This window comes from Anopheles moucheti, chromosome 2 (genome assembly GCF_943734755.1).
Source record: "Anopheles moucheti chromosome 2, idAnoMoucSN_F20_07, whole genome shotgun sequence".
Taxonomy (NCBI): Eukaryota; Metazoa; Arthropoda; class Insecta; order Diptera; family Culicidae; genus Anopheles; species Anopheles moucheti.
Window position 1 is genome coordinate 6,798,192 of NC_069140.1, and position 10,885 is coordinate 6,809,076.

The 10,885-nt window shown below is 42.2% G+C and overlaps 2 protein-coding genes across 2 annotated transcripts; one reads left to right on the plus strand and one right to left on the minus strand.

Moving 5' to 3' along the window:
• Positions 1-3,149: 3,149 nt before the first annotated feature.
• Positions 3,150-3,809, plus strand: LOC128298909 (general odorant-binding protein 69-like). The gene has a single exon (XM_053034718.1). The coding sequence runs from the start codon at positions 3,150-3,152 to the stop codon at positions 3,807-3,809; it is 660 nt and encodes a 219-aa protein (XP_052890678.1).
• Positions 3,810-7,890: 4,081 nt separating this feature from the next.
• LOC128309663 (zinc finger protein 883-like) lies at positions 7,891-10,479 on the minus strand. The gene is made up of 3 exons (XM_053046103.1): positions 10,271-10,479; positions 10,089-10,207; positions 7,891-10,022 (listed from the first exon to the last, which is right to left on the minus strand). The coding sequence occupies exons 1-3, from the start codon at positions 10,415-10,417 to the stop codon at positions 8,315-8,317; spliced, it is 1,974 nt and encodes a 657-aa protein (XP_052902063.1). The 5' UTR covers positions 10,418-10,479; the 3' UTR covers positions 7,891-8,314.
• Between the last annotated feature and the right edge of the window lie 406 nt (positions 10,480-10,885).

Below are 10,885 nucleotides of genomic sequence, written 5' to 3' on the forward strand. Positions count from 1 at the left end.
GAATCGTGGCCCTGCAGCCTGCAGTGACACCGTCCCCGGCGAGCGGACAACCGGTAGTGCCCAATTTTTCATGCAACACATGCCAAACCTATAACAAATTATTATTCACATCCACTTCGATCCGATCGAAGTATTTACGGCCCCGGTATGGTGAGGGAATTGAATTATTTTATAAAGTAAACCCTCACACTTTACAGCTACGACCCGACGTGCGTATTGGTGCTGTATATTTGGTCACGCAAAAGTAAGTTATAGTTTAGGCCTTCAGGACTAAAAAAAACAGACATCTTCATGATCTTACGCGAGCACTTGCCCGGGTAGCCATTTGGCGTTAACATACGGATTAGCATATTTTTTTAATTAATCAAAGTACAATCGTTAATTAAAATGTCCATTCCGGTTCGCAGGGTAAAATTCTTCTCAGCAGTGATTGTTCACCGAAAAAAACGGAAACAAATAATCCTCATTACACCGTCCACCGTCTTGGCTGACCAAATGTTGAGATGAAGACGATGGGAAGAAGAAGGAAAAAAAACTCCCTTCTTGCACGAAGGAGTCTAAACTTTTCTTGTCCACCCAACGGGTAAGAAAATGTCACCCAGCGCCAGAAGAGGAAAAACCTGTCACCAGCCTATGGTGAGATTGGACACAAAGTGAGAGGGAGTCGGTGCGCGAAAATTAAAAGCACAGTGCACAGGCAGACCAAAAAAAAGTTATTAAGAAAAGAAATCACATCCTTACGGCCTCACGGTTCTACCCAGTGTGACAGAAAAAAAACATGGCAAGAAGCAGAGAAAGAGGAAGGAAAAAAACAAATCTCCGAACCTGCCAACGCCATTTGTCAAAGTTCTCGGGTTGACAAGGAAATGAAAATTAAAACACTCGCCGGACGAATGGTGCTGAGGACTCGGTGTTGCGTGATAAAATTCACCAAAAACGGAAGAAAAAAAAGCGTCTACAATTGCTACGCCTAAAGTGCTAAACACTAAAACAACGCGCAAGGTACTATTTAGGCGAAGCGGCACCAAAAACAACAACCAGTCATGTCTCCGGACGATAAGATGTGCTCCGGTGATGGAAACAACAACCGGCAGCAAACGGAATACAACAGTTTCCGCAATCGGAAGCAGCACAAAGCAGAGCACCCAACAAGAAACATAATATCGGGGAAAATCTGTTTTTCAACGCTAATGTATTTGCCTGTATTCATAATTTATCATCCAATAATGACCCATCGTTTTCCTCGCAATGGTCACACAGCCGTCCGTACCGGGCTGCCGGGCTCGGATGTCGTTGAGAATTTTTGCCATCCGAGTTGCAACCATCTCTTGGCCAAGCAGTGGCAGTACCGACCGTTCGGTAAGTTTGTACCACCGATCTTGCCCAATTCGTGCGCTTCTTGCGCTCCCAATCAAAAGGCCACTTTCGTCCATTATTCAAATTCGATTTTCGATTTCCAACTCCATTTCCCGGTGGTTCCAACGACGCACAATTGCTGCAAGAAAAATGACCCCCTCGTATTCCTCGTTCCCCTGACTGCGGGGTTTTCCATTTTGAATTGACTTTTGCACGGTGCTTTCGCGTCGGGGCGACAAAACGGCCGCTGCCAAACTGTCAATTGATGGAATTGATTTCGCCTAGTGCAATTTTCATTTCCACTTGCGTTTCCCGGTTTTCTTCTCCCGCAGCCGATGGCGTAAGTTTCTGCAAATCTTATTTCCCGTTTTCCCCTTGCATCGGGGGCCGCCACCAACACCAACAAGCAAGGAAGCTTGATCAACGATAATTCTTCATTACAATCACACCGTCGTTTCTCGCCCCGTTCCGCGTCACGCGTTCTTTCCACGCTTTAATGCAGCCATCCATTTGCAATTCTTTTTGAATTCCCGCTTTTCGATAAGTATACCGATATGGCAAGCAAAGACCGGGGAAAAGTTTTTCTTCCATGCATCACCACACCAACGAAGGCGACGCAAACGGAACGATTGCGAACGATTTGGTTGACTTTCCGTTATCGAAATATGAATTGTGCCAATTATGAAATTAAAACACATTTATCATTTTGCCCGTTTTGGTGAGGTGTTTGTTTCCGTTGGCTTGGGATCATTCATAACTTGAGGCTCATAATTGTTATACTTCTGGAGGGTATTTTGTTTGCTTTACTAAATTTTTCACAAAATCCACTTCATTTTGGTGTCGAATTACGAAAAGAATATTACTGATTGATAGTATTAATTGTATTCTTCACAGACGATCGTCTCTCGTCTTGGAGAGATCTTGAACATCACAATTTGGCTTAGCGTGGGTTTTTAAGCCTATTGTTATTCTTCATTTGGTTTTTCAACTCGTTTGATTACTGATTTTATTATTATCCTCTTCGCCTTATACCGAATATAAGTCTCATTAACACTTTTGGGGAGGCATTAGACATTCACTCTCAACATTAGCTAGTCGCAATCGTGTCGTTTTGGTGTTTACCACGGTTAGACCATTGTTCATTATTCTTTTCAACTCTGTCGAACTCTGAAACATTCATTTAAAGATAGTCTGGCTGAATACATATTTAAACAACTATAGTTGTTCAATGTTGTACAGTTTCGAGTTTTGGTTATCATCTGAGTCAGGTCTCTCTGAGGTCCGTCCTCAACATTGCATCTGTAAGCCTCTGAAATCCGTCAGAGATGTCGCTGCTTATGATTTTGTTCATATGCACATGCGTTACGGAATAGTGTTGCTACCCTTCTCATTATTAATGCTTTCAAAAAGACCGACTTTAAAATGGTTATAGTCAAACGACTTGGGTCACCCTGTTACAATAAACAACATTAAACAAAACTAAAAAGATATTCTCACAATCAGGTGTGCTTTTAAACGAAACTTGTGAACGTTACGATGATGCTAACATATCATTTTCATAGAAATTTAGAAATTAAAATTATTTACACTACAATGTTGTCACATATTGCACGGCTGACGTCGTTGCATTGCAACACTGCATGCCGACTTTCGTAGAAAAACCTTCATAAAACTCCCACTGTTCGGGAGCCCGGAGTATAAGAGTGCGTGATAAAGCTGCAGCCACGATCACATTTGTATCTACTCTCGTAGATCTACGAACCAACGTGAACGTGAGTGCGACTAACAATACGATGCGCCGTCTACTTACAATACTGTGTGGCGCTTGTTTCCTTCTACCCGCTAGTGCATTAAAACATCACATTCTGACCAAAAGCTGGGATGAAGCTCAGGCTGATTGTTTCGAGTATTTACGCATCGAATCGTCTCATTTGGGGCCCTACCTGGCACACCGGTACGAAGATACCCAGACGGCGAAAGAACTGATCTTCTGCATTGCGCTGAATCTGCGCATTTACGAGGCAACGCACAATGTGCTGCGCGCCGAACTACTGCGCCAATTCTTCAACCCCGACGTGGATGATACGCTGTACGTGAATCGTACCAACGAATGTCTTCTGCGTGTTGAAAGTCCGCTCAAAGAGGACAGTTACTACGGCAAAAACCCATACGTCGGTGCGATCGAGTCGGTGTATAGGATGTTCCGATGTTTTTATCACTATTACGGTAATCTCAATCAGCATGCACCGGAACTTCCACCGACCGTGCTGGAACTGCAGCAGATTCAGCAAGAGTGTGCTAAAATTACCGGCATTCCTGAGGGATTGCTTCGTTGCGGATCACACCTGAAAGGTCATCCTGCGTATAGGAAATTTTCGCACTGCGTTTTGCTGAGAAGTGGGAAACCTGCGCTGGAATTATACGATAATTCATTAAATCATTTAAAAAATTAATAAACACCAAACCGTGATGACTTAAAGCGGCAATTTATGTGTAGATTAAAATAAAGAGAAAAGATAAGAGTTTATTTTACTATAGGATCTTTCTTTTCCTTTATATAAACTTTGTAACTTTGATAGAGATCACTACTGATTTACATAAGATGGATTAAACCTTTGCTACTTCTACTTTTATCGAGCTGATGCATTTATTTTTATTGTTTCGTCATTTTTATGCCATTTCCTTCACAGAAGATCACCGATTTTGGTACTTTTTTCAACAATCATATTGCAATAGCCGTCAAAGAGGTGTGGCCCTGTGGTAGCAAACCGATAAGTTATTCCAATTGTCCTTAGATATTAAAGAATGGTTAGGATTCGAATTCGAACGGAATAATTTGCCGTGATGTTTTTCGATGGAAGAAATATAAAACTCATTATGCATACGTACAGGAACATCCGACGAGCTGGTAACTCCGTACGATGGGACACCTAATCTCACCTATGGTCAACCAAACGTCCCCGGTATGTTAACACTCTGGAAAATAAAAAAACATAAATGCACCTAGCAAAAATGTTTCCTTTCCGTCTTTTTTCTTACCCCCGGACCACCCTTCGGACCGCTTGTGGCAGACAGGGGTAGAAAAGATTAGGAGATACCACCCACCCACCCACTGGTCCCTGTCGACTAATTTGGTCGACCACTTTACGCTAAACACCGACACCGACCGGCAAAACAAATGGTTTGATCATTTAAATTTATCAAAAATAGTTTTGCACCAGTGTGCGCAAACTACAATCTAATGCCGGTGTGTCGTCGTGTATGTCATGGTGTGTCCGAATTGGGGTCCGCATTTTTCTGCCTGCTCACATATTTTATCGCATTTATTTGTGGCAAATGTTGTTCGATGAGTGAGTGCAGTTAGAAAATACGGTACCCACGGGGGTGAGACGTCCTTGCGTCACATCAATCTGAATTGCAGTCTGTCGCAATGCGATTGATATGCATCCGTAACTACTGGGTAATATGATTGATGCAATCTGCTAATTGAAACAAAACGAAACAAATAAAATTATTCATAAAAATATTGTATACTTTTAGCAGCAGCCTGAAGGGTTAGTACACTGGGGGTGGTCTAGAAAAAGAGGGGCTTTTCGGGAATTGTTTTAAAGATATCTTTGATTGTATAATGAAAATGGAATAAATTTGTTTAAAATAACGACAAAATAGTGTTTTGTACTATTTGTTGATGAACCATTTCGTATGAAGGTGTCTTCACACATAGAATATTTTGATTATATTAAAACTTGAAAAACCGAGACAGTTTGGAAAAAATTCTCAGATTTTCGGCACTTTAGGATGTTGTAAAACTTGCAATAAAATAAAAACTCTAACCGAATTTTTCAACCAGCAATAATAATTACTTCTATGAAAACTGAAGTTTACACTCTAATACAGTTTAGTAATACATGAAATATTAATTGTTTAAATGGATATTTAAATCGTACCATTAAGCAGATTCCCTAAGGAAAAAATAGATTATGTGAGAAAAGATCATATTTTACTTCCCATGCCCTTGCCTCTATAGCATTTTAATTGGATAATTAAATGGTGTAAACACTACTTGTAAACAACGCACTGTTACCAAATCGCACTGATCGCATAAAATCCGCCCGGCGCCCAAAACCGCCAAACGAAACGCCTCCACGCCACGTGCCGGCCACGTGTCCTGGATGCTGCGAAAAAGGGGGAAATGCGCACCACACGCCAAGCAGCGTCATTCCAAAGAGTTAACCCTACAGGCTGCAAACTAAATTAACCGAAGCTTCGGCCACGGGCAGCAAGTGTCACCGCGGGTTGGGTGTTCCGTCCGTTCCCCTGCTCCGATCGCATCAAGTGTCGCGTGTTGTCGTTACGCGTTTGGGTGTCGTAAATCTGCATCAACAACACATTAGAAGAAGTTACATATTTTCACACCCATCCCTTGGCCGGCGCCCTCGCTTGGTTGGCCCATTGCGTAAACAAATTAGATGCGCCACCAAGAAATACAAACCGCACAATGCAAACGGTTTGAAACAACACCGAAACAAACAAACAAACAAACAAAAGCAGTTGCACATTGGTATGGTGGAGTAGTGTAGAGCTCGATTTACATTTACAGCAGCACTTTGTGGTCAGCCGTTTCACAACTTTACAGAAAGACATTTTGCACGAAACGGTTGCGTACCTAATTAAATTATAAACACATTTGCCCTCGGATGCGGATGGATAAACTTTGATGCTACTTTAGTCATCGTGCACTGTTTCTTGACCACAGTATGTGAATGTTTTCGAGACATCTTCCAAAAAGTCGTTCCAGACCGGCTTCCCGACCGAAGGGACACACATGAACGAATTGCGCTTAAATAGATCATGCTTTAATGGAAGTGTTAAAAAAATACGGCTTCACTTGGCTCGTGTTAATGCATTCGCAAATTGGAATTTATTTTGCGTCTCCACCAAGGGGGGTTTGACAGTATTTGAATTTCTCTGCGGTTTTCTTTCTTTCGTGCAGCCACCAGGGCCCGGAAGAGACCGGGCACGATTCTGGAGCTAAATTTATGTTTCGGTTACGGGCTGGCACCACATAAAAACCGTTCAATTTTGCACACATTGTAAGAAAATCGGCCAGCAGGAATGTGGCTTGCATCTATACATGTCTGGTTAGTAAATTAGTGTCCATTATCGAAATGGAGAAAGGCGTCTTCCACAACTCAACCATGCAGGACCAGCAAGAAGGGCTTGGGCAAGAGGGTTTCAGTTTGAGTCTGTGGTCAAACAGCTTACATTAGAAGAAATTAATAAAATCCTTCCAGAAACCTTGTGAAATACACCGCTTCGGAGGCAAATAATTCATTCCAGAAACGATAATATGTCTCCAAAGCGGGAACATTTTATGTCGCTTAGCACGCGTAGAAAAATTGGCTAACAATCCGTTGTAATTGGAGGCTCTTGAAGGCTGTAGTTGATTTGGTGCAGAAGAGCATAAAAAAGGCGATCTTCTATCCAACGCCAGGCACAATGCTACCCGACCGCCGGAAGGCAAATCTCCATTCCATACAACCTCATCAAAATGTACATACATGATCAAATGCTGTTCAATATATTCAGCAACAATATTTATTATGTCGTGCAACCGATATGATGGTGTATCGCCGGAAGGTATTACACATGGCGGGTCTCGGGCGCATAAATATGCCTGCACGTGTAGTATGTGTATGGAATGGTACCGTTACCGTTTCGCTACAATCGAGCGCTCGTTTTCGGTCGTTGTGTAAAAATTCCACCTCAGGGATTCTACCGGTGGCCGGTAGTGTGGATATGTGGGTATAAATTATGTTTCTTCTGTGTGTGGCCGGAAATGGAAATGCGAAATTCAGCACGGGGAAAATGCTAGCGACAGAGGTAGTTAAGGTCTCGCAGTTGATTCGGTTATAACGTTTCATTTATTGAAGCAACACCTGTCGGCGAAGGAACGGTGTGAATGTTTGTTATTCTATGTCTGGTTACGTTTAATATTTGCGAAAATTCATACATTATTTGAGTAACAGTTATGTAAGTACGGGTTTAAGAAATGTGTTGAGGCATAACTGGACTATAAGTTGAGATGGAAAAGACGCTAAAGTAATTTTAAAACCTAACCTGTTAAAGAAAGTCCTTGCAGAGAACGGACCATCACTTCATCTTAATTTGGATCTGGTCCTCTTTCCGTGATCTGGGTAGTTCGGTGTCATTCTAATCACATTCGTCTGTTAGAACTGCTCAAAGACTTCTCGTTCGTCTTTTGATGCTTACCAGGCCAAGGAAATTCGGATAATTTTCCTCACGAACATAGCTGAATTAATGATAAATCAGTTTTAGACATAGCCTTCTTGATATAGTAAGTTCTGAGACAAATTCTAATGAGACTAATATAATGTAAATCAAATTTCTGGACAAATTTCATTAGCAATAAAGGTGAATGATGTCGTTGTCTTCAAACCTATGTCAGCATTTGAATGAACTTGGAACTGGAGCCAAGTGAACCGAGGTCTAAATCCCAAAAGAGTTCTTTGTAACGTGCTGATTTATATCGTAATCGAAGATCAGATCAGTAGTTCTCAGTTCCCATTAGTTCAGAGTTCTCTCTAATGGTCTAGCTTAACTTTTAACATATCCGTGTTTATTCTCGCATTCTGGATGTATTACATCTATAAATTTATGAGCAAATAAATCATTATTTTGATAGAGGGGCGATGGGTTCAATTTTAGTACGTACCAGAATCAATTAAAAACTAAATAGAAGGAGATCAATGTACATTCACAAACTTAAAATATTTCAAACACTTGTACAAACCGTAGTCCAGGAAGAATTCGTACATTGAAATCCGTCTGATTGAAACGTTTACTGCTTGGTAGTTCATTTTCAACTCGTAAACAAATAAAACGACTTCAAACTCTTTGCAGACCGGTCTATTTCTTTTAAACCATCGTCAGTTTGTCATTCCACTTTCATGTGTGCCCGTTGGCGATGTTTTATCAGTGTGCTGGAATCGATGAACCGCAAACCGCACGGTTCACACTGATACGGCTTTTCCCCAGTGTGTATTCGTCGATGGACCACCAACGTCGTGTTGCGTTTGAATGTCTTGCCGCAGAAATCACATGCAAAATGCTTTTCGTCACTGTGGACCAGCGCGTGACGATCGAGGCTATGCTTGTGAATGAACGTCTTATCGCACACATCACATTTGTACGCCGGCATCCCCAGGTGCTTCGTTTCATGGTCCTTGAGTGTAAGCTTCTTTTCAAACTTCTGCCCACAGTGTGAGCACACGAACAGCGGTTTATTCTCCCGGTGGCTGTTGTACTGATGCTTGCGCAGCTTGAATTCGGTCGAAAACTTACGTGTACACTGATCGCACTCAAACAGTTCGAGTGTAAGGGAATGATCTTCGGTGAGATGACGCAACAGCTGATGGTCGACGCGGAACATTTTGTTGCAAATCTTACACACCGTATCCGATTCTTTCGTCTTTTTCGTTTCGATCGGTTTTACCGTCGCACGGCGATGGTACGCCTGGTGGCGTAGGCTTTTTTCGAACGAGGTAAACTTTTTCGAACAAATGTTGCACGGAAAGAGGGTAAGCCGAAATTCTGAATGATCACGCTCGATATGACGCGCCAGAAAGGAGTTGTTGTCAAACTTCCTGTTGCACACCTGACACATGAGTAGATTTAAAGCCATTTGGCTCGTAGAGCGTTTCGTTGCACCAGAAGAAGCCTTGGGTTCCAGCGTACGTTTGCGTACGTTTTTGCGCATTTGCACATCCTTGGCTGCGGTACAGCCCAATTGAGTATGGCGTCGTAATTTGATCGCTTGTGGAAATGTACGTCCACAATCACTGCACTTATGCTTATTCCGTCGCTCTGCCGTATGTTGCCGCTTGTGTGCGTTCAGATGTGTCTTGAGAGCGAATTCAGCCGGACATAAGGCGCAGCGGTACGAGCAACACACCTTGTTGTGCTTGCTCAGTAACTCCTCATTACAGTACTTCATTGGACAGTATAAACAAACGAATGGAAACACGTGCGTGATGAGATGCTGATTTACATCGTGCAAGGAATTAAACTGCAGCAGACATTTGTTGCAATGGTATGGCAACAAATCCTGGTGAGCAACGTTCAAATGTTCCTCCAGCGTGTTCTCCGAATCTGGTGACTCCATGCAAATAAAGCAGCGCATGTTCGTTCCATCAAAATAACTTTCACCATCAAGTGAACCTTCTTCATCGTTAACAACTTCGTACAAATTGTCGTTGCGATGTTCTGACTCGCTTTCGGCCACATCTTGCAGGGTGTCATCCTGTTCCGCCATAAGTGCTTCAATCATGCTGCCATCATTCGTATCGTTCATTTCATCCTTTTCCTCTTCAATAATCTCATCGATGTCCAGATCACTTTCGTTAAGCGTCAACTCTTCGCACATAAGTTCCTCCTCGTCATGTTCTTCCAGTTTAATAATTATGTCCGGCTGAGTGTTTGCCTCCTTTAGCAACATATCCGGCTGCAGCATGTCCACCTCCGGCTTCTCCACCACCAGTTCTTCAATGACATATTCGGCGGGTAGGTTATTTACGTTGTCCTTCGAAGCAGAATTTTTGCCCTTGTTAATCGAATCGGCTTCTAAATGGATACGCTTGTACTGGCTGCAACAGAAGGAAATCCATGTTAAAACAATAGTAACTATTCTGCCATGCATCTGTTTGACGTACGTCCAAAGCACATCGAATATCCGATTCTTTTCATAGATTTCGGAACGAATGCTTTCAATCACGCGAACCTCCTTGATGCATTTTATGCAGGCGCTGTGGAAAGGCCAATTTTCTTCCAGCTAAAAACAAAGAAACCGTTTATTGTTGCGTAAAATTCCGCTCCACATACCAATCCTACTCACATCTATCTTGAATAGGCCACCGATGACGTTGGCCATCTCGTTTTCCGTCAGGGCAGCATGGAGCGGTTCGAGTTCTTCCTTGCTTCCCAAACATAATCGACACGTGTGGGTTGATAATTCGTAGGTTTGGCCGATTTCTGGATGCATTTTCTTTCCCAAGTTGCGTTTGCAATAAACAAACGGCTTCCAGGGGAAAACACAGCAGCTTTTCTAGCGCTTGGGAGACAAACACGAACTGTCACAACAATGGCCAAATGACATCTTCTGCCAAGGTGTGTAGATACTCTGTGATGGGGAAAATTGATCTAGCGGAAAAAGGGAAATGAATCAGTGCTGAGGGTACACATGCACAGCATATTTATTCTTATTTCAGCATATTTTCTCTGTGTAACGTACTGATGATTACGCTTCCCCAATGGGTAGCCCTATTTTGATCGAAAAGCAATGTGTTTCATTTAAAAAAGATGTTTGAAAGTCTCTTTGAAATTTGTCTTCAGAGCCGCTTTACAAAACGTGTCCATCGGAAAATTGTGCTAAATAATCTAAATGAATTAAATAAAGAAGGCATAGTGGATAAATTACACAAAATACATTTCTACGTAGAAACCTAAAAAC

Bases quoted from the DNA above. Each gene is read 5' to 3' on its own strand.
- LOC128298909 (XM_053034718.1), top strand. From the start codon at position 3,150: ATGCGCCGTCTACTTACAATACTGTGTGGCGCTTGTTTCCTTCTACCC.
- LOC128309663 (XM_053046103.1), bottom strand. From the start codon at position 10,417: ATGCATCCAGAAATCGGCCAAACCTACGAATTATCAACCCACACGTGT. The intron at 10,208-10,270 runs GTGAGTAGGATT...CTTTGTTTTTAG, and splicing joins GTGGCCTATTCAAGATAGAT to CTGGAAGAAAATTGGCCTTT. The intron at 10,023-10,088 runs GTACGTCAAACA...CTTCTGTTGCAG, and splicing joins ATATTCGATGTGCTTTGGAC to CCAGTACAAGCGTATCCATT.